The sequence below is a fragment of the Melitaea cinxia genome, chromosome 12 (assembly GCF_905220565.1).
Source record: "Melitaea cinxia chromosome 12, ilMelCinx1.1, whole genome shotgun sequence".
Taxonomy (NCBI): Eukaryota; Metazoa; Arthropoda; class Insecta; order Lepidoptera; family Nymphalidae; genus Melitaea; species Melitaea cinxia.
The window spans coordinates 10,358,025-10,385,970 of NC_059405.1; the positions used below are offsets into that span (position 1 = coordinate 10,358,025).

General features: G+C 34.0%; 2 protein-coding genes and 1 long non-coding RNA gene across 3 annotated transcripts in view; 1 reads left to right on the plus strand and 2 right to left on the minus strand.

Annotated features, from left to right (window-relative positions):
• Positions 1 to 345: 345 nt before the first annotated feature.
• On the minus strand, positions 346 to 12,378 carry LOC123658490 (translation initiation factor IF-2). The gene is made up of 2 exons (XM_045593898.1): positions 12,314 to 12,378; positions 346 to 1,534 (listed from the first exon to the last, which is right to left on the minus strand). Exons 1-2 carry the CDS (start codon positions 12,326 to 12,328, stop codon positions 482 to 484), a joined length of 1,068 nt encoding a protein of 355 aa, XP_045449854.1. The 5' UTR covers positions 12,329 to 12,378; the 3' UTR covers positions 346 to 481.
• Positions 12,379 to 12,398: 20 nt separating this feature from the next.
• Positions 12,399 to 27,902, plus strand: LOC123658495. The gene is made up of 2 exons (XR_006743891.1): positions 12,399 to 12,457; positions 27,443 to 27,902. It is a non-coding gene; the product is annotated as an uncharacterized LOC123658495 (long non-coding RNA).
• LOC123658489 (organic cation transporter protein-like) overlaps positions 27,085 to 27,946 on the minus strand; it is a 39,542-nt gene continuing 38,680 nt past the window's right edge. The window contains exons 6-7 of the mRNA XM_045593897.1: positions 27,436 to 27,548; positions 27,085 to 27,337 (exon numbers count right to left, since the gene is read on the minus strand). Of these exons, the coding sequence (XP_045449853.1) occupies positions 27,277 to 27,337; positions 27,436 to 27,548 (174 nt within the window). The 3' untranslated portion in view covers positions 27,085 to 27,276. The remainder of the gene's footprint in view (positions 27,338 to 27,435; positions 27,549 to 27,946) is intronic.

Genomic DNA, 27,946 nt, shown 5'->3' on the forward strand with positions numbered 1-27,946 from the left:
TCGGCGTAATATTTATATTTTTTAAACCTACGCGTTGGCGCAACGGTGAACGCTGGCGGTTGAGGGTTCGATCCCCGCACATAGCAAACATTTGTATTGGCCATACAGATGTTTGCCGTGGTCTGGGTGTTTGTGCAGTCCTTGTGGGTCTCCACCGTGCCTCGGAGTGCATAGCAATTGTTACTCGTGGATTAAGCTCTGATCCTTCTCCTACACGGGGAAAGAGGCCTATGCCCAGCAGTGGGATAGTACGGGCTGAAACGTATACATCTATATTTTTATGTATTTTAAAAAAAATATCAGTTATTGTTACGGATGGTCGTGTGTGTATAAAAAAAGGAAAAGTTATATAGATATTTTATTTGTCTTATTAAAACCATTTAACAAAATATAATTATTTCTTAGTTAACACTACATGACATGACAAACAGGTGTCCTAAAATTAGAGCTCCTAAAATAAATATATGTTAGTACTTAATTTCTAGTGATTAGTCGTTGTTCTTAATGGCCTCTTAGATTTTTTACCCATTGCATTGAGATCAATTGTTATACCATTTGGTAAGACTGCCTTATTTTCTTGATAGTCGATGAAACCTTTCTGTTCTTTGTCTTCGTTAGCCTTGTCACAGGGAATACCAGTATCATAGTTGTATTCTCGTTTCAACCCGTCAGGGTCAACATATCCATATTTACCACGAACAATACAGTCTACACCAATAGTTTCCTCTTTAAAGGATCCATCGTCATTTTCGAATCCCCATGTTATACTGCCATCTTCATTTTCTTCGCGATATTTACGTATAATTTGAGCTACTGGCTTTTTCTCTCTGGAATTTGAAGAAGTGTATTTTTGTTGGGGTGAACTTTTTGCGGGTGCACGAATGGGTTCTTGTGGGCGGGAGTGTTGCCTTACGGGTTGAACGTAGTCATCGTCCTCGTTTATGAAAGGTTTAGGTTCGGGTCTAAACGCAGGTCTTTGCGGCCTACTTGATAAAGGCTGAAGTCTAGCTGGTTGTGGTCTTGCAGCGGGTTCATTTCTTACGGGGCTAAATGATTGGGGTAATAATGGACGGTATTGTGTTGGCCTTATGGGTTCGGGTTTTGGTGCACTTGGTGTAGTTTGTTGAAATGGAGAAGAATTAAAAACAGCTGGAGGCTTAGGTTGAGATGTTGTTGTTATATCGAAAAAATCGTTTTGTGGTTCAGCAGTTGAAAACACATTTGGTACATAAGCTGTGGGCGTGTTTATTTCTATTTCATCTTCAGGTTCTTCGGTGACCGGTTTTGATTGATCGTCAAGAGACTGTAGGTTGGGTCGGGGCGCAGCATCTACTGATTTGAATGATGGTCTAGAAAGTCCAGGCCTTCTTATTCTTGCTACTATTCCAGGGACTGGAGCTGCTTGTACTCTACTTTGTCTAAAACCACCTTGTCTACCTCCTCCTGCTCCTAAAATGGCTCCAGGAATTTGAATCCTTGGTGGTGTAGGGGAATCATATTGAGCATAAACTGTGACAACACACAGCACACTTATCTGAAAAGTAATAAAAAAACATATGTTTTAATTTATTAATTACATAATTATTGCTATCACGGTCAAACTGTGGTTCTTTGTTTAGTAATGCCTAAAATATCCCGTAAATATTTATTAAATGTTGAAGTAGAATTCGTACTACGCAACTAGGTAAGTAATCGACATAGCGGCGTACTTTCGACCGTAATATTAGGCCTTGCCTAGCTCACGAACATTGCTATACTTATTGACACCGAGTCGTTTGACGTGTTTTGTTAGACTTCGTGGTCTACTTTATATGTTTATTAAAGATTGATAGAAAAATACCTTTCGTTTTATTTTTTAATAAACTTCATTACGACATTTTAAAATGGTCCAATGCATATTAATAAGAAAATTTATATCATAGTCGCTTTTTAATTTTCAGATTAACATTTTAGTTTTTAGATAATTATTCATCATTTCAGGTGCCTTAAGTATTAAGTACTTAATGTTACATAACTATGGATATCAGTATATTACCCATTCTGAATCCTGAATACTTAAATTTTATATTTATCTAAAGCTAGCCTATACTTAGATAAAAAAAATAGGTAATAAGGGAAAAAAATATACTTATTAAATAAAGTCTATATTTAAAGTTAGCTTTGTTTTAGACATACCTGGAATCCTAATCTATTTTGAAATTAATGCCTACTAGTTGTCTCGATAATTCGTAGATATGTATTACAAGTGGACTAAAATGTCTACTTGTAGTACCGTATCGCGTGTAGTTGAAAAAATCTATATACCTACGTTGATAACTGCTTAAGTTTCTGTTTAAATGTTAGTAGACTTCAGTGGCGTAGTAGGGGGGAGGGGGTGCGAGGGGGCAAAATTCTAAATCTTGTTTTTGCTATAGGTAGAGGTGACGTAATACTACTACAGAATTTGATTTCATTCGAGAAATTAAATGCATTTGTAATTATAATTCAATTTCCATTTAAACAACTAGGCAACGAGGGATAAACTCATAGTTATAAGACAACACGTAAAGTTTCAGCATTTAGAAACCCGGAACTTATTATTGCTATCATGTTTTATGTTTATAATTTATTTCCTGCCAAATCGAATTAAGTGATTTGTAATCATTATAATTTGAACTTCGAAATTAAGATTAATTATGTTTCATTAAATAAACAATTATCCGCATTTAGTGTTTTTGTAGAGATAACTTTTGATTTCTACTAATTGTAATTAGAAGGTTTGAGTACGATGGATTTCATTTCTTAGTTCGAAAAGGTTCGGTTATGTATAATAATTATATATTTCCTTTTATATTTGAACTTATTGGTACCTATATATTTATTAATAATTACACTTCGAAAAGAGGCAAAATATTTTTAATGTTAATCAATTATGTATGTAATATACGTACCATAGAACCGTAACATCGCTCGCGTATAAGGATTCAGTAAGTACCTACTTATAGCGGAAATTCAAAATTTATTACTCTTCCTACACTACTTTCTAAATATAAAATTATTAAATGAATTGAAAGTTTACAATGCATGTTTGTTTCAATTTTGTTTACATATAGTACATGTCAATAGATAGCTTAACATTCATAGTATATGTGGTTGGAATTCTTTAGCCTCGATCTGAAAGTAGTAAGGACGCCCGGGCGACCATTCTTCCGCAAGTCAAGGTGACAAGGTTCTCGTAACTTAAGACAGTAATATACAACAAGAAATCATAACCTATAATGCTAACTTTTTATTTGATATGATATAAAAACTATAATATATAAAGTTCTTAATTTAAATTATTATAGTTTGCGAAAAAAAAACAACATGAATGTAACGAGATATCAAGATTATCATATGAGGTACACTATAGGGGCTATATACAAGGGGTTTATCTTAAAATTCCGGTGGGATCGGGATTTATTTAGGTAAAACTATGTGAAACGGTTATTTGTGATTACATAATATATCTTCTCTATATTTTTGCGCTTGATTATAATTATTTTCATGTGTTGTTTCTTAGTTACACAGATTCATACATAACGTAATATTTATAAGAGCAAGGCGGGAAAAATATAAAGGTTACAGAAGTTAGACATAAAATAACTTCGCCTTTTAGGTCCATAGATAGGAGTCAAGGTTAATTGTAATTGCTTAAGTGCAACATTTCATGCCTTAGACGAAGACTAATTTAGTTTTAAATATTTATTAATACATACATAATAGGAGGCATATCTTAATAATCCGAATTATATACTGCTTAGAGCAAATTATGTAATTATACATAGGTAGATATAGTATAACAAAGTAGGTAGTAGTAGTAGTAGTAATAAAGTAGGAGTAGGAAAAAAATATTATATTAAACTTATACTCATAAGTTTAATATATATTTTTTTCAATAATTAATAATTAATTGTTTTAATAATTGGATTTAAAACGTTGAAATCAATTTATTAAACAAAACATATTTTAATCACACAAGGACAAGAACGATATGCATTCACATGTCCTAAAATAGGAACACGGATAAAAATTTGTATTTAGCGACGTATGGATATTATAATAGTATTTTTAAATATACGACATACAGTACTATAATATTTTCAATCTATTGTATATTTTATGTTTTTTTTTTTAAATTCATTGCTCTACCTCATTAGTGTAGGTATACCTTATTTTTTATTACCTTCGTCATCTGTTTCAAAATTTGAATTATAATAAGTAAAAATAAAATAATTACCCGCAAATTATTCTGGTTTTTTATTGCTAAACGATTTCGTAGTACCTACTTAAAATGACATGTTTATTGAAATCGTGCATTGCGTGCATAAAATATTATAAAATACGGGTCTAATGTCTTTAATAAAACCGTTACGTTTAAATTTTTCGAATAAATAGCGCATTCTGACTACAAACAATTACTTTTGATAAAATTGCTTCGCATTAATCGCATCACTTCAGCCTATCGCAGTCCACTGCTGAACATAGGCCTCCACAAGTTCGCATCATCGAACTCATGAACATCATTCGAACTCAGGTTTTTGCTCATAGTCACCACGCTAGGCAGACGGGTTGGTGACCGCAGGGTTGGCTTTATCGCACCGAAGACGCTGCTGCCCGTCTTCGGCCTATGTATTTCAGAGCCAGCAGTTGGATGGTTATCCCGACATCAGTCGGCTTTTTAAGTTCTAAGGTGGTAGTGGGCCTGTGCTATCCCTTGGTCGCCTCTTACGACACCCATGGGAAGAGAGGGGGTGGCTACATTCTTTACTGACATAATCACACAGCAATTTTATCGCACAGCTCAGGGGATTTATTCATGAACCGGTCATACGTTATATTTTAATTTAATCTAGAAGTAGACCAATATTTAAAGATACTATACAGACTATTTCTATGTTCTACATTGAGATAGAGGCCGATACCCAACTGTGGGATGTTACCGGCTGAATCATCGTCCGTTCCGTGCATTTTCACACGCCTTGACATAAATGTCTCTTATTTTACTGACATGATTCGTAGTGCAATTTTCATGAAAGAATATATAAAATATTTTAGACTTAATGTTACTTAAAAGTTACAAATATATTTTCTATTTTTATAGTTTATAGGCAGTAATAGGTGAGTAAAATGTTTTCTTTGGATAATCATCTATACGTTAATTAACTTGATACACACGCTAGCACTACAAAACAATACCATGTTTTTGTATAAGTACGAGTATTTTGTTTTTGTTAAAAGGCAAAATTAATCAGATAGATGTATGAGATGTGGTGAACGAAATTAAAAATAACTGAAATATGGTTGAAATATTTCTCTTTAAAATAATTTAACATTTAAACAGTAAGTAATAATAATCCGGTACTGTAAGTATCCGCTTTACGTATTTTAATCTAAATATAAGCTTCCTTCTTAATTTTAAGTGAAAATAAATTTAAATAAAAAATATTTTACGTAAAATTGGGTATAAAGTGTGATAATCGTACAATTTTTTTTTTTATTAGCAGTTTTGAAGAATGAAAATGGCTTAGAAGTTCTGCAAATATTACATCTATAGAATTAAATCTAGACGACGACGCGACACAATTCGCTGATCGACAACTCGCCCCTTGGGAAGGGGGTCCTATCAATAAGCCTGTGGTCGCGTTATGTATTGCGTTAGGAGAGCATACGATTTAGTACTAGACTAGTGTAGTCTCCGGATGATACTTTTCATGCTTGACAAGTGCGTGGGCTTTCCTGTATTTTCAGAAAATTGAAATTAAATTTCTCTAAATACGCGTGGTGTTAAAAAAACCCTCTTTCTAAAATGTCAGTAGAAATATAATTTTTACAGGTATAAATAACTAATTTTCACCGTACCAATGTTTTTTTCATTTCGATTAAAATGTGTATAAGTGGCTACTTAATGATTAGCTATTATTATGATGATAAAACTTGACAAATATTGTACGATACCAGCATATGCGCATTTTATCTACCTACTAAATTTTTCTTGTGGAGAGAGACTAGTGGTATTATAAAAATCAATGTTTTTTTTAATCTACATTTAAATTAATGGCTTACATGCAAATGAGTAGAACGTAATAACGCCGAATAAAAAAAATGGCGCGGTAAAAATTCAGTCTATAATGACTTAAGGAAGAGCCAATATGTAAAGGCACCGAGGGTTTTTTATTCCAACACGTAAGGTACGGTAACCTAAAGAAAACCGGAAACAAATTATCATACTTAAGTATCTTATTAGACGTTGTTTTTATTTCCTGCAAAACTGAATTATGCTTCATAATAATAGTAATTTCCACTTTATTTTAAAGACTCATTAAGTTACGGAGGAGCACTAAACTAGATTTGCTTCAGCCTGTAATATCCCACTACTGGGCGTAGGCCTCTTTCCCCATGTAGGAGAAGGTTCAGTGCTTAATCCACCACGCTGCTCCAATGCGGGTTGGCGGATATATTCCCTATTATGAGTAACGATCGCTATCAGGTGTACATGATAACAACCGGGACCGACGGCCTAACGTGCTCTCCGAGGCACGGTGGGGAGATCCACAAGGACTGCACAAACACCCAGACCACGGCAAACACCTGTATGGCCAATACAAATGTTTGTCATGTGCGGGGATCGAACCCGCAACCGCCAGCGCAACAGGCACAATCCATAGCTGTGACCGTTGCGCCAACACGGCGTCAACTAGATTCATTAAGATAAATTATCTAGGATGTTGATGTTTATATTACGTATACCTATAATGTAATAAGTTGGATAATTATCATCGATATTATCATCGTTATTTTCTTGCATAAAATTTAACATAGTTGGAATTTTACACCCTTGTACAACAAATTACTTGGTACTACAGATTTTTAAATACAACACACTTCATAATTTTCATTGCAAACATGAAAAAAAAAATTAATTGTGAACTATTCGATTTTCATGAATAATTTTTATAATTATATAATCACTGAACTAGCCATATTTACATAAACTGCATGCTCTACCGATTAGTGTTTGTTCCATGAAGGTGATCATTAGGATTAATCGTTTCGTACGGTTTAATATTGTGTATATGTATATAATACTAGCAATATACATCTTAATATCTAAGATTTTATTTTTGTGTTACCCACATTAGGAATTCTAAACATTTTTGAATATCATATCAAAAATTGACCGCTCCAGCGGGGTTCGAACCCGCGTCTCCGACGTACCGTGTCGGCGCTCTAGCCAATTAAGCTATGGAACGATGCACCCGCTCGAGCGAAATTTTCGATATGATAATTTTTAATTTCGGTTTAAGCGAACCGTGGCGCCGTCTATAGTGAGCTCTTTACAGAAACCCGTAACTATTCAAAGTTTCATATTACAATGAAAATCTTTGACAGGAGACGACACCGTGCTATTTTTAATATCTAAGATTTTATTTTTGTGTTACCCACATTAGGAATTCTAAACATTTTTGAATATCATATCAAAAATTGACCGCTCCAGCGGGGTTCGAACCCGCGTCTCCGACGTACCGTGTCGGCGCTCTAGCCAATTAAGCTATGGAACGATGCACCCGCTCGAGCGAAATTTTCGATATGATAATTTTTAATTTCGGTTTAAGCGAACCGTGGCGCCGTCTATAGTGAGCTCTTTACAGAAACCACGTACGTCGGAGACGCGGGTTCGAACCCCGCTGGAGCGGTCAATTTTTGATATGATATTCAAAAATGTTTAGAATTCCTAATGTGGGTAACACAAAAATAAAATCTTAGATATTAAAAATAGCACGGTGTCGTCTCCTGTCAAAGATTTTCATTGTAATATGAAACTTTGAATAGTTACGGGTTTCTGTAAAGAGCTCACTATAGACGGCGCCACGGTTCGCTTAAACCGAAATTAAAAATTATCATATCGAAAATTTCGCTCGAGCGGGTGCATCGTTCCATAGCTTAATTGGCTAGAGCGCCGACACGGTACGTCGGAGACGCGGGTTCGAACCTCGCTGGAGCGGTCAATTTTTGATATGATATTCAAAAATGTTTAGAATTCCTAATGTGGGTAACACAAAAATAAAATCTCAGATATTAAAAATAGCACGGTGTCGTCTCCTGTCAAAGATTTTCATTGTAATATGAAACTTTGAATAGTTACGGGTTTCTGTAAAGAGCTCACTATAGACGGCGCCACGGTTCGCTTAAACCGAAATTAAAAATTATCATATCGAAAATTTCGCTCGAGCGGGTGCATCGTTCCATAGCTTAATTGGCTAGAGCGCCGACACGGTACGTCGGAGACGCGGGTTCGAACCCCGCTGGAGCGGTCAATTTTTGATATGATATTCAAAAATGTTTAGAATTCCTAATGTGGGTAACACAAAAATAAAATCTTAGATATTAAAAATAGCACGGTGTCGTCTCCTGTCAAAGATTTTCATTGTAATATGAAACTTTGAATAGTTACGGGTTTCTGTAAAGAGCTCACTATAGACGGCGCCACGGTTCGCTTAAACCGAAATTAAAAATTATCATATCGAAAATTTCGCTCGAGCGGGTGCATCGTTCCATAGCTTAATTGGCTAGAGCGCCGACACGGTACGTCGGAGACGCGGGTTCGAACCCCGCTGGAGCGGTCAATTTTTGATATGATATTCAAAAATATACATCTTGTGATGTATTACACACATTATGTGATACTGATTTATTTAAGATTAATATTGAGATATTATAGCTATACAAAATCTGACTGCTCAATATTTTAGGTTATAAATACAGTCTACAGCTTTTTTATGAGTCGAATTACAAATATTTTACTTGATACATAAAAAAAATGAGAATAAAAATTTATTGTGTATGCTCGCAAATGAAAAAAAAAACCGAACTCAAATATATCGACCAGTAACACAACGTAGGTAGACGAAAAATTAGTCAAGTAAATACGTATTATTGGAGATAAGTCAAATAGTAGTCATCAGATTTAAATCAAATTTAAATGGATCCACATGACAAGCACCAGCTTTAGATTTAAAAAAAAATATTTAAAGTCGGTCTACCCAGTAAAAAGTTATGAGGTGACATATATGAAAAAAAAACAATGAAAAAGATAACCTCCTTCTTTTTTGAAATCGGTGGACAGAGTATATGATATCAACAAACAATATCAGAGTTGTAAAATAACTATGTCCAGGGCAAAAATATATCGCAAAACGAAAATATAGTTGTCAATTGTTGAAAATAGCCGACTTCAATTAGACCGACAAGTAATACAACGTAAGTACACCAAAAATAGTCAAGTTGTTCCGCGTTATCAAAGATTACTCAAAAAGTAGTCATGAGATCTCGATAAAACTTAAATGGGACTACAAGACAATCATCAGCTTTCGATTAAAATAAGAATCATAAAATTATTTATAAAAAATAAACTGCTACTGCCCTCCAGTAGATAATATAGCTTATTTGGGACTACATGACACGCACCACCTATCGATTAAAAAAATAATAATCGAAGTCGGTCCGCCCAGTAAAAAGTTCTGAGGTAACATACATGAAAAAAATGCAGTCGAATTGAGAACCTCCTCCTTTTTCGAAAGTTGGTTAAGAAAAATAAATGGAAAGAGACTGTACTACTGACGTAATAAGTTGACAAGTAGGTGCACCGATATGTTATGACTTATGATATAAAAGACTTGGTTTCTAAAAATATTTATTAAAAAATGGATCGAAATGGATCGAATTATTTTATTTTTAAAGTATCGATGAATACAACTAATAAATATATTTCAAAAAGAATGTTTTACGTTTCGAGTTATAGGAACATCCGTGTTGCAAATGTATGTTAAACTGCGCGTTGATGTCTTTTCTAGTCTACTACATTGCTGGGCAAAGGCCTTTTTCAGCTTTATCTAACACGCTGCTCCACTGCACTTTGGTGGATAGAATGTAATTTCAACCGATTTTCATTACTTTAATTAAAAAAGATAAAATAATTTACAATAAAAAAATTACCTATTTACCTATATACATTGAGTTAGCCAGTTCATAGAAATATAATATAAAAATGATATATATATATTAATAATATAAATTTATAATCATAATTTTATGTTTTTATATTATATTAAATGTCACACCGTAGAGTTAAGTATCTTCTCTCTAGAACGAAAAAGTTTTGTTCAGAGATTTATTCAGCTAGTTTGCAGCGCAGCTGACTGGTAATTTGTACTATTATCAATAGTTGAATTCAAAATTTAATATCAAGACGATTTCCGTTCATAATTGAATGAGCTACAAATTAAAATGCCAAGAGTTTGGTCTTAAATGTAATGTAATTTTAACTATAAATTACGAGTTATTTGTTACTTGAGCTGTCAAGGTAATCGTGAAGTATAAGATATCTCAGACACAGGTACTAAGTACGTAAGGGCTTATGTTGCTTTGATCCCGCATCGATTGAAATCATGTCTGTATGACATTTCATATCGTTTTGCAATTGTGACATGTGTGTACCCATTTGAAGTACCGTTTCGTTATATCAGTTGCTTTGGGATGTAAAATATTATTTTAAAATATTCATTAATTTAAAACATTCATTGGTAATTGCTTATTGCAATAAACAGAAAAACAATATGATAAACTTGACGATTGCTTATAAATAACATATGATTTTATTTGGTCATTTCAATATATATCTTTTTAACGAACAAAAATTTATATTTATAGCAATTTTGAGATTGGACGAGTAATTTTTTTAATCAAGAAACTGTTTTACATATTTATTTAATAATTTATGTTTTGATAAAATTATTAAGTATTTTATATTTCCAGTTTATTTTGGCCAATTAGTTTTAGAGAAATAAAATTTAGAATTATAGTTTTAAAATAAATTTCTACTATTATTATTATTCTTCTTTTACTATTATGTTTCTAATTTTTACATTTCTTATTGTGTTTGTTTAATTGTAAAGACCAAAAAAAAGTAGGTAAAAAAATCGAGTGTGCTTTAAACGACACGGCTGAAGTAAAACTTACGAAACGTAACTTTGTCTCTTTCTATCTTTCCTAACTTATATCTTCCTGTCGTTCGCCTCACCCGATCACATTTTTCGTATCGCTCACATCACGCATTACCCGGCATACTCCGCAAGTCAAGCGTGCGTAAAGAAGTCTTAGCCAAAAACAAAAATTATGTAATTAAAAACGCATTAAATGATATTTCTAAATCGGATTTAAGTGAACTTTTCAAATAACGTATGAAATTTAATAAGTAGGCAAACCTACTGGACGACTGATTGCGTGTACAATCAAAGCAAGCTTTTACAAATTTTTCACGCAGGTCAATGCAACATTTCGATTTTGATTAATAATCATTATAATCGTTTAGATTGGCGGCAGCGGTAAATTATAAAATCTAACGTTTTGCAATGAATGGTATAACTTGGAGGCGTTGAAATAGAACGCGTATCAGCTTCGTATCTACTTCTAGTCAAGCCTGTTGGAGTAAGAGTGGAAAAGTGTAACGCAACCATTGGAGTATTTGTCCATATAGCATGTTTTACGTAATTGAGCTATTAATGTGACAGGTTGAATTTAAAATTTTGCTCGCGTGCTAACAATTAGTTCCGCTTTACAAATTAAGAAGGGCAACATTTTGTATGCAAAAGTTGCCGCCCTCTCAGTTCTCAATAGATTCAAGGTTGCCAGATTCAATGTGAAATCAATACCTGCACTACGTAGGTACTAGGTATGATATCGACCTACATTAAATTTATTAGTTTCAACTTTTTAAATCAATCAAATATTTAATATTTGAAATAATAGTACGTATGTTACTTTTTTTTAATGTAGGCAATATAATTTTATTTAATTTGTTTAACATAACATATCAAATTATATATATACTAGCTGACCTGGCGAACTTCGTATCACCTTATTTTTTTCTGAAATATAATAATAACATAATATATCAAAATAAAATATAGCCTATCTTTTAAGTTGGATCAAACTGCACACGGTGTGCAAATTTGACTAAAATCGGTTAAGTAGTTTAGGAGTCCATTGAGGACAAACATTGTGACACGAGATTTATATATATTAAGATTTTTTTAAACAATGACTTTATTTATACAAAATATTATTTATTATTATTATTGAATTGTAAATATGTATAATATTTTGTATAAATAAAGTCATTGTTTATAAAAAAATTGAATAAATTATATATATATAATATAAATATATAATATAATACACACACATTGATGTAATGATGAACTAGTAAGTTGGCCTTGTATACACTGACACTCACCAGTAATGTCCTCATGACGTCCTCTAGCACGACACTATCACGCCGCGTTTGATCAACAAATAAAGGAAACACCACCCGCGCAAGTTATATGAGGTCGCCCACTCTTGCCCTGCGCCCGACGCGACCACCATACCTTATTGCAAGGTAACCAACTGAGAACGTACACTGTTCGTAAAGTTATTGCAATAAAATTCGTTACTATATAATTTGGTTGTACTAAACGCGAAGATACCGCTAAACGGGCTGATTAATTTCATCGACGTTTTATATTCTACTTTTTCGTTGCATAATTTATTTCTACGTCCCGTCAAAACAATTACGAGTATTTGCGCTAATATGTAATAAGTGTTACAAATAAAATAACTGTGCCTCGTATTAACGTTTTGTCTACGACATATATATATATATATATATATATATATATATATATATATATATACATATATATATATATATATATAACGGGTGACGGAAGCTTTATTTTATTTAAGTGTGAGTAATGAATAATTATACTTGTTATTTTAGACACGTCAATGATTATACCGTATCATTTCGACGTAAAACATCCGAGTTGTCTCGTCGTAATGTTGGGTATTGTTCGTATTCAATTTGTAATTCAATCGAAATGCTCACAGCAGGCGATATGTCAGGTGTGGTAATAGCTGAATCGTAAGTGAATTGTAACTCGTAAACGTATTCGTTCATATAAATAACTTTATTTCAACTTAAATTCGTTTACATGAGAGCTAATATTTTATAAATGATTGAAGGTTAGTAGGATTGAAATTGATTGTTATCAATTAAATATTACTTTAATAATTATTCATGACTATAAAACCATTTCCAATTTCTCTAAGAATCTATGATTAGGGCTTTTAAGGCATTACTCATTTCTTTTTTCTTTTGACCTTGACCGGTGCCACGCGTGTCTTTAATTAACTATCTTAAATTTGACTGAGGGATGGTAGGTAAGTCAACATGATAATTTAAATAGCTGATTAATGTCAGTAAATAATGATACTAATTGTCGAAATTTTCATAATATCATAAATACTGAACAGTTTAAAACCATTTTTGAAAGATTCTAAAGGTAATATTTTGATTACGAGGATTCTGAATAAAAAATCTTTACCATAACTTTTGTCCTGTATAGATAAACATAATAATGAATCGTGATTTTAATGATTATATTTTAATGAATGGAGTTTAGTTTAATGGGGTTCTCAAGGAGATTTTATTAAAAATTCTTCGCTTAAGGGCAAGAAACATAAAAGGGATTATTGCACTTGTTTTTATTGCTTAAACAATTTATGTTAAATGTAGGGTATGCAATTAATTTAACTTTAGGTAACTAGTTTTTTTGGAAAAAATGAGATTATGAGGTTAGGTAGCTTTCACTGAAGATAGTATTGTCTTTGACTGTCAGGATTTATATAGTGTATTACATCAGTGGCGCGTGAGCAGCAGTTTAATCACGCAAATACCGGAAAGTATATAGGCAGCATCACAACATAAGTGAGAGTTCGGTAGCTACAATAATTCATTCTCTGCTACGTCATCGACTCTCTTTTTAACATAATTTCAAAGAAGCGTGTATTCTACAATTTCTTTGGTTTGTAAAAGATATAGTCGTTATATGTGTACAATATTTATATCAAAAAGGTGTTTCTTATTTAGGCGTACATGAAGTTTATGTTTTATTTTAATTTAGTAGTCCCAGTAGATACTACGGACTTATCCACAAGGACAGTAATAGGAGAGCACCGTTACATGTCCCGTATCGCCTTTTTCAATGGTGTCTCTGATTCGACACGGCGCATACTTTATTTGTAACAATGGAACTTGTTTCGGGGTCATATTAGTAGTCCCTCAGTATTACTGTTTAATGCATTTATGTTAGGAGTTGAAAGAGGTTAATGACCTATTCGTATACATAGACACTAGGAAAAATAGAAAAAATGGCTTCGAATTTGTTTTTCTCTGTATACATGATTCTATGTACACAATCTATACATATAATAAAAAGGTAGGAAAGTCAAAACTGTACATTGAATATTTTTTTAAAAGAATACTTGGGGTTCGGGGTAAATGAATTTTAAAAGTATAATTATTTGAAAAGGTATAATCGTAGGTATTTTTGATGCTGTATAGCGTTCACGTAGACGACGTCGCGGGCAGCAGCTAGTTGTTATAAATGCGTTTAATACTAGATATTTTCACAAGTCATAAGGAATTTCATATAGAGAAAATAAATCACTTTTTTAAATATACTTCGTCTGTTTCTCATGGTGGATATACATAAGGCAAACATTTTAATAAATGTTTTTATCGACGGACAGACTGATATTGTATTTTGTAATTATGGCATATTAGTAGATATATATGCAAATTTTTCTTCTTTACCACGGTGATATTGTAGTTTCCAGTTAATGATGAAAATTTTAATACATAAATAAAATGTGTATCTATTAGTGCAATTAAATATGAGCAGGGATAAAATATAGGTAAACAAGTTTGTACATTTTGTGACATTGAATGTATGACCTTTACACGCTTAGTAGCACATACAAATCCAATGATTCATTAGTCGAAAATATTGCCTTTGAGATTAATCTTTATTATGCATTAAAACAATTGTCAATCTATTCGTAAGTATTTTTTTTTATAAACTGTGTATAAATATGTGATTAGGACGCATTAAACATAACGTATATAAATATAGTGTGAAATGTTGTAGGTATAGTGTTTCTTTTTTTACTCTAATCTTGTAGAAGAGTAAAATGATATACTGTATGTACTGCTGCTTGTAGGTTAAATATATATTTTATATTTTATATATATTTAACCTACATACAGTATTAAGTTTAATTTTATTTATAACACCAGGTATTATAGTGGACTACCATAAGTGAATTACGTTTTTTAAGCTATTAACATATTTCGATTACAATAAAAAAAAAATGATTAATTTTTCTAGCGGATAAGGCCGATATAACTAAGACTAAAATATTAATTTAAAAAAAATGTTATACCTTCTTTTTAATTATTATTTAATGTTTTTTAATTTTTTTGTGTCATAATTTGTAAGTGTCGAACTGTTCTTTCTAAAGAAGGCTATTTAAAATTCTGTGATTATTATGGACATTAGTAGTTGGAACACGTATCCTGTGTCACCGCGGACCACGATCGCCTCCGTTACCGACATTTTGTAATTGTCTTTGCAAGGTAGGTATGCGTTCGCGCCGCTGTAGACGAAGTCAATGTCCCGTATAATTAGCATTCAAGATTACATAGGTAATGAAGATTTACTGTGTTATCTAAATTTTCAAAGGTGAATAAGGGATTGTACTCAAATGGTAATCATTGAACCGACGTAAATATTGAGAACTGAAAGGGATACCTACTTATGAGATGAGTATGTTTTTAGAAAATTATTAAACTATGTTTCTTTTCTCAAATATAATAATATGCTATTGTAAAGCGAATGTTCAGGCAAGCGCTTATTTTCTGACTGTATGAAATTAAGTTAAGTGTTAATTTTTCTTTCAAAAAGCAACTTAAATCAATGCTAGAAACGATCTAATAATTTTAAGACTGTCTTCTTTAAGGTAATTTTAGAAAAAAAAAGATACATAAATTTTCTTTTAAGTTTAGTGTACCTAAATTTTGTTTGTCATAATAAAATACGGTTATACAAAAGGTGGTATCACAACAGTATAATAATTGTGTTTGCAGACAAACGAAAAAAAACCGACTTCAATTACATCGACAAGTAATACAACGTAGATCGACGAAAAAATAGTCAAGTAACTACGCGTTATCAAAGATTACTCAAAAAGTAGTTATCAGATCTCGATAAAATTTATATGTGACAAAAAAATTATCAAAATCGGTACACCCAGTAAAAAGTTATTGCGGATTTTCAAGAGTTTCCTTCGATTTCTCTGGGATCCCATCATCAGATCCTGGTTTCCTTGTCATGGTACCAAACTAGGGATATCCTTTTTCCAACAAAAAAAGAATTATCAAATCGGTACACCCAGTTAAAAGTTATTGCGGATTTTCAAGAGTTTCCTTCGATTTCTCTGGGATCCCATCATCAGATCCTGGTTTCCTTGTCATGGTACCAAACTAGGGATATCAAATCGGTACATCCAGTAGAAAGTTATGCCGTATAATACAACATAGGTCGACGAAAAAAGCGTCAAGGAAAAACGCATTATTAGATATAACTCAAAACGTAGTTGTTAGATCTCAAACAAATTTAAATGGGACCAAATGACACACACCACCTTTCGATTAAAAGAAAATTTGTCGAAATCGCTCCACCTAGTCAAAAGTTCTGAAGTAACTTACATTAAAAAAAATACAGTCGAATTGAGAACCTCCTCCTTTTTTAGAAGTCGGTTAAAAACTGAATCATTATGTTGTAAATGATGAAAATCATCATATCTTTGTGAAATAATTCAAGGATTAACCTTTTGAACTAGATAAAAATTTCTAGAGACCAACTACAAACAGGTGAACAAAACCCAAAATCGTACCACAGAACAGGGGTCAGTTTTGGCTCAAATCTTGTTTTAGATGTATGCTATATTACACATGTCAATAGTCTAATTACATAACAAAATCTGTTTCTTAAGTACTATCTATTGCTTGGTGACAATGTATAGTTTACTAAATTTGTGAAAAAAAGGTGACAGTGCAACCTCGATTTAACAAATCGGAGGGAACAAGAAAATATTCGTTATCAAGTAATTCGTTGAATTGAGGTTTGTTATGTTGAGGTTAGGTTGGCCTAAAATTCGTTATAAAGAGGTAAAAAAATAGTTTATTTACCTCAACATTATGTAGGTACTCATCTTGTTATAGCGAACAGTTTCTACTAATAAATGATAACACATTTTTATCAAATTATTGAATGTATTTTCTATTTAAAAACAATTAGGTCGGTAACAATTTTTTTTCTTGCATTAATAATCAAAATTAAATACAGCAGTAAAATCCGTAAAAGAAAAAAATCCGTAAATTAATGATGTTTCGCTTTTCTGCGACCGATAGGGAACACCTTTTACGTTTCTGACCCATTTTAACTTCAATCTTTAACAATAGTGACGAGCAGAAGTATTTACATTACTTTCCATCAAACAACAATGATTGTTTTACGAACAAAAGCGTGTCGAAACATGTCGCGACATGTATAACATACTATGAGATAAGAGTTATATATTGGTGGGAATTTTACATAAAAGTTTTGGGTTGACAAAATTGTTTAATTAGAGGTATTTATACTTTTTCTTGATAGTTGGAAATTCGTTATAAAGAGGTTGTTTGCAAAAAATGTTCGCAATGTAAAGGTATATTTTATATGGATTCTTATGGACAATTCAAGGGGATTACGAAGAATTTGTTAAATCGAGGAAGTCGTTATATTTAAGTAGGTTATATTAAGGTTGCACTTTAAAAGCAGTTTAACCCTCAAAAAACTTACAATGTCAAATTATAGAAATAAACGAAGTACCTATATATTGTTAAGGACACACAAAGAAACTAGCCCCATCTAGCGGCAACCATTAAAACCACGCAAAGACAGAGACCGCATGAAACTCTCTACTCAATGCCAGATGGCGTTAGAGGAACTACTGTGGAACTTTATAGAAGTATAGTCTCGAAAACCGGGCACATGCGCGAACTTTCCAGAATGGTCTGGGCCTCGCGTCGGCCGATATAAATAGCCGCAGGTAGGCGAGCGAGTGCAGTTCAGTTTGAGCGATCTTCGAGGCGACTTCAAGAGTGAAAATTAGTGATCAAGAGTGATACCAGCGAATCCTACGACTGAGGACATCGTGAGTGCTTAGTGTTTGAAATTAGTGCTTAGTGTTTTGAACCTAGTGCTTTGTGTTGGACCTAGTGCTAGTGAATAAAGTCTTGAAAAGAGTCAGCAGGTCTTTCTCTCCAAATCCTTCGAACCCTAACACGTAACAACTGGTGTCGGAAGTGAGATTTGGAGATGCCATTGACTCCGAGAGAAGACTTCAAGGGCGTCAGGACAAGGGCACAACGAGCTGCGGAGGCCACACCTACTGGGGACCAAGCTCCGCCCACCGTGGATCAAGCCCCGCACACTGACCCCGCCTATCATGCCCCGCCCACTGACCACGCCCACCAGGCCCCGCCCACTCGGGCTCAGGCCCCGCCCACTCAGACTCAGGCTCCGCCCACTCAGACTCAGGCTCCGCCCACTCGGACACAGGCCCCGCCCACTCAGAGTCAGGCTCCGCCCTCTCAGGCGCAGGCCCCGCCCTCTCAGGCTCAGGCCCCGCCCACTCGGGCTCAGGCCCCGCCCACTTTGTATCAGGCCCCGCCCACCGGACCCGTCCACCTTACTACGCCCACCAGTGACACCGTAACTTCTACAGACCCTCAAGTGGCTCTTCAATTAGGAAGTTTAATTAAATTAATGGAGCTGCAAAGGGCTGAAATTCGTAGTGCTTTGCAAGAATCACAAGAGCAAACAAGTTTTAAATTGCAAGAATTACAAGAGCAAACAAATTTCAAATTGCAAGAATCACAAGAGCAACAAAAGGCTGAAATTCGTGGTGCTTTGCAAGAATCACAAGAGCAACAAAAGGCTGAAATTCGTGGTGCTTTGCAAGAATTACAAGAGCAACAAAAAGAGCTCCAAGAAAAAACGCTTTGGGCTATAAAAGATGTTAGCGACGCGGTGACTAAGCTTCGAAAAGATGTCGACGTAGTGGAAGAACGAGTTACCGGGTTAGGATTGGATGTTGAAAATGTGAAAACCGGCCTCACTGAACTACAGAAGAAAGTAGTGCGCCTTGAAACCACGGGAGTCGCGATGTCTAGTGGAAGTACTGGAGTGGCGCAAGGACCAAGAGTGAAAGTGCCTCCATACGACGGCACTACTTCGTGGAATGCTTATCGTCGACAATTCCAGGCTGTTGCTACTGCCAACGGATGGACGGAAGAACAATGCCTGACCGCTCTCAGTGTTGCGCTCAGAGGGCAAGCTTTGTCGGTTCTGGAAGCACTGCCACATACAGGAAATGGGTTCCAAGACTTAATGGATGCACTTGAATCCCGATACGGGGATCGACACCTGGAGCACGTGTTCCGTGCCCAACTACGTGACAGAGTCCAACGCTCAGGAGAAGGACTACAACAATGGGCGTCGGAAATCGAAAAACTCGTCAGGAAGTCATACCCAGGAGCCGACACCAAGATGGTAAACACGAATATTGTTCAAGCATTTGTCGACGGAATCAAAGACCTGGAGGTCAGAGCTGCAGTGAGGCTTCGTCACCACACCTCGTTAAAGGAAGCATTGGCGCATGCTTTGGAGGTCGAGGCTGTTCGCCTTGACATACGGCAGACCCCTAAGATCCGCGAGGTCTCTGAGGAAGTCAAGGTAGTTAAGGCTCCTACGAAGAAAAGTTCTGGAGTCATGTGCTACAAGTGCGGCGAGAGGGGCCATCTTCAGCTCAACTGTCCGCAAAAGAAGACCCAGATAGCAAGGATGAAAAGGATCGAGGAACGAATAGAGGAGCTGAAGAAGCAAAGGGCTTCGCCTCCTGCCCGGGATCAGGAATATGACTTCAAGACGAAACACCGCAGTGGAAAGATGCATGGGAATGCCGATGTATTGATGTATATGATTCGTGAGCGAAGGCCGTGTTCGGAAGACTGCAAACATCGTGTTAAGCAAGAATCTAATGAAGTAACATTAAAGCTAACAAGAACAAGTCCTTTGGGTATCTGGGAGAGTGATGCTATGAGGGAAGCTCAAGAAAGAGATGACGACCTTCGGCACATCATCACATGGAAAAAACGGGGTGACGTAAAACCAACCTGGAGTGAGGTTGCACCCACTGGCGCTGTTACTAAGGCGTACTGGGCTCAATGGGACAGTCTGATACTTCAAAACGGAATACTCTATCGGAAATGGGAGAAGACTAACGGCAGAGAGTTCCACCTTCAGATAATTGTCCCAAGAACGAGAGTACCAGATGTTCTCCGTGAAATACACGATGGCGTATCAGGAGGTCATCTAGGTGTCAAGAGGACGTTAACAAAAGTGCGAGAACGGTTCTACTGGTTGCATTGTCGAGATGATGTACAGGATTGGTGCCGCAAATGTACTACTTGCGCTGCTGTAAAAGGACCACAGACCAGGAGCCGTGGGAATCTGCGGTTGTATAACGTCGGTGCACCGTGGGAACGAATTGCAGTTGACGTAGCGGGGCCATTTCCTGTAACGGAATCGGGAAACAAGTATTTTATGGTCGTCATGGACTACTTCACCAAATGGCCCGAAGTGTTCGCCATACCAAACCAAGAAGCTACAACAGTTGCTTCTAAGTTAGTCGAAGAAGTGATATGTCGCTTTGGCGTGCCTCTAGAAATCCATTCCGATCAGGGCAGGAACTTCGAATCGCAAGTATTCCAGGAAGTGTGCAGAATTTTGGGCATGCATAAGACGAAGACCACCGCGTACCATCCACAGTCTGATGGAATGGTTGAGAGATTTAACCAGACCCTGGAGAGGCATTTGGCGAAATTGGTAGACGAAAAACAAAAAGATTGGGACAAGTATATACCACTCTTCCTTCTGTCGTGTCGAACCGCCGAGCATGAGAGCATAAAAGCTACCCCGGCGTATGTCAATTACGGTAGAGAATTACGTATACTAGTAGACCTATTGACTGGAGGGTCACCGGAGGAACCAAATACCGTACAAGACTATGTCAGCGATTTAAGGGAAAAAATGCGCTATATACACGCCTTGATTCGGGAAAATGGGTTACAGTCAAGCGAGAACATGAAAACCAGATACGACCGGAAATCGAACACGAGCGGCTTCAAGGAAGGGTCACTGGTGTGGCTGCATAACCCAACCCGCCGGAAAGGGAAATCGCCAAAGTTGCAGACCAAGTGGGACGGTCCATACAAAGTGGTTACCCGACTGAATGATGTGACTTACAGGATTCAAAAGCAACCAAGAGGGACATTCAAAGTGGTACACATAGACCGTCTGGCGCGATACCATGGCAGTAACAACGATGCTCGGGACGAGCATCTCTAAGAGGGGAGTAGTGTTAAGGACACACAAAGAAACTAGCGCCATCTAGCGGCAACCATTAAAACCACGCAAAGAAAGAGACCGCATGAAACTCTCTACTCAATACCAGATGGCGTTAGAGGAACTACTGTGGAACTTTATAGAAGTATAGTCTCGAAAACCGGGCACATGCGCGAACTTTCCAGAATGGTCTGGGCCTCGCGTCGGCCGATATAAATAGCCGCAGGTAGGCGAGCGAGTGCAGTTCAGTTTGAGCGATCTTCGAGGCGACTTCAAGAGTGAAAATTAGTGATCAAGAGTGATACCAGCGAATCCTACGACTGAGGACATCGTGAGTGCTTAGTGTTTGAAATTAGTGCTTAGTGTTTTGAACCTAGTGCTTTGTGTTGGACCTAGTGCTAGTGAATAAAGTCTTGAAAAGAGTCAGCAGGTCTTTCTCTCCAAATCCTTCGAACCCTAACACGTAACAATATATACAAATATATTAAACAGCATTACTACACCAATAACAACTTGCTACCATTAATGTAATTGTGAATATCAAAAACGCTCATACCTTTTGTAAAACTACTGTTAAATTTCTTCTCTACCTGTAGCAGTGTCGCTGTAGCACTACTGAATGTTAAAAGGCAGCGTTACCTTGGTATTTCTATGGATATTAACCTTAGTTGGAAAAAGCATATAAACAATGTGTGCGAAAAACTACGTGCCCTCTTAGGAAAACTAACCACAATTAGACTAAAAATTCCTTGTTCAATGCTTTTAATGTTATAGAAATATTTTTGCTCTATCTTTATCTATTATATCTTATGGATTAAGCACCTATGGTCTTACATTTAAATCACATCGCTATAGAATCTACCATCTTCTATTAAGAATCTTTAAAACATTTGTATGCATATACGTCAGTGATAAATACAAAAACGACTCTTTGATATTATTTAACTACCGCAAAATAATACATTTACTTACTATAACAGAATATATTATTATTAGAACAATATTTTAATTGAAATATTCAAATAAAATAAACATTACAAATCCTTAGACATAGGTACAATTTTTTATTAAAAATACCTTTATTAATAAATAATCTGCCGTCGGATTTAAAAGAAAAAAGAAATAAGTATAAAAGATACTCGAAAAATATCTTTTTAGACCAATGTTTACAGAGTGAATGAAATGGCCGCATATGAATATTTATTCAAAAATGTAAATATATAAATAAAAAACATCGGATATCTAAAATATTTATTATTTTTTTAACATTTTTGTTTAATTTTTTTTTGGCAAATATATTCATATGTATAACCAATGATTTGTTTACTTTAATGGAATATGTTTATAATTACATATTTTACATTCGTTACTTTCAGTAGGGATCACTCACAGGTAGGCACCCGCATTGGAATAGTGTGGTGGATTAAGCTCTGATCCTTTTCATACATGGGTAAAGAGGCCTATGCCCAGCAGTGGGATATTACAGGCTGAAGCGTACATCTTTTACATTTTAATATTATTCTAGAAACAGCGCTGTTAAACTGTAAATTGCTTTATTGCACTGCTCAACACATCAATTGAGTCTTTTTCTGTTCATAAATAAATAAATAAATAAATAACAAAAATAATTCGGAGACGATTTGTCGTTGGAAACGTTCTACAAAGTACCAACTGTGAATAACAAGTGTATGTAATTGATAAATTAAATAGCGTAGCTCTTACTAAATAAAAGCTAGGATAACAGGGTAACGATGTAACTAATGACTATTTTGCAACTGTTCGCTTTATCGGTGAAATGAGAGTAATGTCTTGTTTCACTGTCATTGTAAATCGTGGAGTTTTTAAACGGTTTTATTTAGCTCACCCCGTTTGTTTTATTTTTTATTCTTGGGTCAAATTTAGTAATTCAAATTTCACCCTCTTCCTGTCAACCGATTAATCTGAAATTTTGTATACACTTTGGATTTTGGTGACAATACAATTATGTATGTATGTAATATTGTATGTATGTTCATTATCATTATAAATTCAAGATGGCCGCCGCTACAAAATGGCGGATAATTTATGTTTTATTAATCCCATCAATATGGGTATCAAATGAAAGGGCTCAACAAGCAGAATACAATATACTATAAAAAATTGAAATCCAAGATGGCGGTCGCTACAAAATGGCGGATAACGTAGGTTTTATCAATCCCATCAATATGGGTATCAAATGAAAGGGCTCAACAAGCAGAATACAATATACTATAAAAAATTGAAATCTAAGCTGGCCGCCGCTACCAAATGTCTGATAACAATTTTTTATCAATCCCACCAATATGGGTATCAAATAAAAGGGCTTGACAAGAAGAATACAGTGCACTATACAACCTCAATATTTAAGATGGGCCTTGCAATAATGAAGCACTAAATGAATTAAACAGAATGCGAAATAAAAACTAAAAACTAGAAAATAAAAATAGGTAAAAAAACTTTTTAAGTTAAACGGTTTTATGTTAAACATACATTGCAATGTTTAAGATAAATGTACTAAAAACCAAAAAATAATAAAATAGATACAGTCGTGGGAATTATAAACATATGCATAGACTAGACTAAAATAAAACCGTGGGGCACGTCAATTGTCTACAAATTATCGACTTAATGTGCGATAGAAGAATCGTTTAATTCGTCGTTAAAATAGGCAGTTGGCCCGCAGACGGTGAGGAAATTACATACTATTTTCTTGCTCATGGAAATTCCAATAGTTATACACTCCATGTAAATAAAAGAGATGTTTCAACTAGTTTATCGTTGGACATTCACACTGCTGGCTGGCGAGGAATCGTTTCACTGCTCGTAGTTTGTCTTTAATCGACAAAACATATGATAAAAGTACTACTCGCTCACCACTATGAAACCCTAAAACTCGCTTATAATCGAGCTTGCTAGCTTGTTTCCACATTCTAGCCCTACTTATCACACGTCCATCGTTGTCGGTTGAACAACTGCCTAATTATAGTGTAACATTACAAAACAAACATTTTAATCAACGATTGTAGACAATTGACGTGCCCCACGGTTTTATTTTAGTCTAGTCTATGCATATGTTTATAATTCCCACGACTGTATCTATTTTATTATTTTTTGGTTTTTAGTACATTTATCTTAAACATTGCAATGTATGTTTAACATAAAACCGTTTAACTTAAAAAGTTTTTTTACCTATTTTTATTTTAGTTGCTAAATACCTACACAGCCTTACTTCACACAATATTACAGAAGGCTTATTTAAATAAAGGAAAATTAATATACATTTATGTTATATTAATACACATAAGATATGAAAATAGCTTTAAGGTGCGTAAATATTTTTTTAAAATTTACGAATTTTGATGTTATATAATTAGAATTGATGAATATTACGTAGCTTTTTTTGTAGAAAATAATATAAATATATTTCTAATTATTATAATAAAAATGTTATGTGCTCAGTCTTTGGCAACGAGGAAGAGTAACTGGATATTGTGACAGCGCTCCACAAAATATCAACATATATATATATATATGGTAGTTTTTTTACTTACACAGAGCACACAAAAGGTATTTTTATACATTAAATATACAGTCGTCTGCTTCTAAGGTGGAATAGGGTAAACTACCTTGGTTTACTTAATTCCTGTAGGTAACCCCCGACAGTTATACATAATAATAATAATAATAATAATAATAATAATAAGCTTTTATTGCTATTTACAATAATTTACAATTCGTTATTACATTTATTACTGACGATTGGTTTTCCAACTAATTACTTATGGAAATAATTCTTGTCGAATAGCCTATACAAAATACTTGCAACTATCTACGTCATGTAAGTTATGAAGTTGGACGACGTTTACAAAGTCAATTGAAGTCTGAACATAAAAAAAAATTTTTAAAGAATTGCATTTTGTTGCTTAAATAAAAAAAATGTTCTAAATTAAACAACAACCTTATTTCTAGAGTTTTTTATTTGTTATCACTAATTTGAAAAGCATCTTCATTTAATGTCGTAATACACAATTTCAACACTGCTTATCACTATATTAATCTTATTAAATGGTTGCACTTAAATATCACAATTTAATACCCCACATCATGGCGTATTTAAAGATTCAGCTCCCTCGAAAAATGAAGTTTGCCGCCTCGTAAAAATATGGCTGATTAATAAAATTATCGATATATTATGGAATTTTTCGGATTACCTTTTTTTTTCTTAGGAGCAAATCGGTTACAGTAAACAATTATCGATTCTTGTATAATTCGATTATTTTTTCACATTACTAGTACGTATGCTTGGCTTGCGCCGTTCCCTCGTAGAATACCGCCCCGGACCATGGGCCTTTTGGCCCTAGGATAAATACGCCCATGCCCTACAATAATTGTTATTTACTTTAATAAGCACTTCTGCAGTTTTACATTAACATAACGGTCAGGGTCAATTTATACAGATATTTTTCCATTGGATATAATATAATTTAAAATCCAAAATATGAATATAGTAACTATATTAAAAGTAAGTACAGAAGCCCAAATTCTTAAAGATAAGTAGAGTAGGAATAAAAATATTGTACGATATAGTTCACTAATTAAAACTTTAACGTATTATAATTTTAAATACCAGTAATATTATAATGGTATTATGAATATTATAAACATTTTTTGCTATTAAATTTTTGGGTAAAATTTGTTACTGAATTCTACAACGTGAATAAAAATATATAAGTATATAAGAAGGCGCGTTATTTGCTTTATGAATATCAAATGGGAGCGATATTAATGAAAAAAAAAAATGTAGCTATGTCAGCTGACTGTAATCAAGCATTAACTTGCTAACTTTAGAACGACGACGTGTTATGTTACGAAGACGGTCGTCTGTTCCTGATAGATATTTACTTTACAGACAAAAAACAATAAAAACTCTGTCTCCCACTTCGGTTCCTATAAATTACTTTTGTTACATCCTTACAGTAGGTACCTACCAATATGTCATGACGTTATTTACCGGTCAATTATCGAAGCCATTTGGTGCTTAAAAGCATCAAACGATTACTATTAAAAGTATCAAACTACATAAAAAAGACACTGAAAAATGAACAGGTTTACTACGATTGTTGTTTTGTTTAGAAAGACAAGAACGGCGTACCTATTAATTTTTATTATTTTTATTTAGTTTAATGTAGAATATGGCTGCTTGAATCATTGTCACAGACAGAAGATAACAGTATTTATATAAAAGTTACAGTATCTATATACAGGTATACAGGATGACATACATATAGAAGCACGCGAAGATGATTAAATAAATCTATTAATATTTAAAAAATCAAATATTGATATTTATAAATAGTTAACTGCCTAAAATGACGACAGAAGTTATCTTCTATCATTAATTAATTTTCTTTAATTTAACAGTGCTTCCTGTTTTAAAATCAACACTGAAATACACTAAAACATATTAGATTTACAAATTAACTTATATTTAAACTTAATATTTTACATTACCTATTGAATGCTCCTGCGAAATATGAAGTATTCGAATTTTAATTTTGTTTTAATACGATGAAAAATTTTAATATATATTTAGGCGTAATTTTATAACATTATTATATCTGAACTTTATTTTTAATGCTTTTATATACATTTATAGTTATTAATATTATTAATATATTGTTCAACAATATATCGTTATCGTTATCGAAATCTGTATTCTGAATACTTAAACAACTAAAACAACGGTGTAAATAAATATTTGGTGACTCCAAATAACACAAATTAAGTTTCTATCACTTTTCACGATCACAATTTTTTAACCTTCAGTTCAGCCTTCTTTAAACTATTACTGCCCTCTATCGTCAGTAACAGTAAACGTTTCATGATTGCATGTAGTATTTGCTGACCTGGAAAAAAATTGTTTTTTTTTTTTTAAATTTATATTTAATATCACACCATTTTTATTTCGTATTGATTTCACTAAATATCATAATTTTAAAATTACTTTTTAGTTTCTTTAGATTTAGAGATGGTGTCAGGCAGTAGAAGAACAACGGCGCCTCCAGCCCCGCTAAGTGCAGCTATAGTCATCATTGGCAAGTGGTCATTCAGTTTTGCCTGGACAGAAATATTGATGATGATGATGATGATATTAATTCTCACATAGATCATTATTATTCGAAAATGCTTCACTTTCACAGGGTCTGTTAATTAAAAGTCAAAATTTATATGTTATCAAAAGACAGCTTTGTGCAGTTTCTTATACGAAACTTGTATTTCTAAAAGACTTCTTTCTATTCCCAAAAAAAAACAAAATATTTTGTTCGTCTTTAGAAATGGAAAGAAAACTATATATATAACAATTAGGCTTAGCGATGTCGTAGATCTTTGTCTTCGACTCTTGAAGAGGCAATTTGTGTAATTTTTGTTAATTGTGTAACTAGCTTCAACAACAAATATTTTTCAATAGTACGCAAGCTGCTGAATGCTTCTTTAATTTTATTTATCCCCTAAAA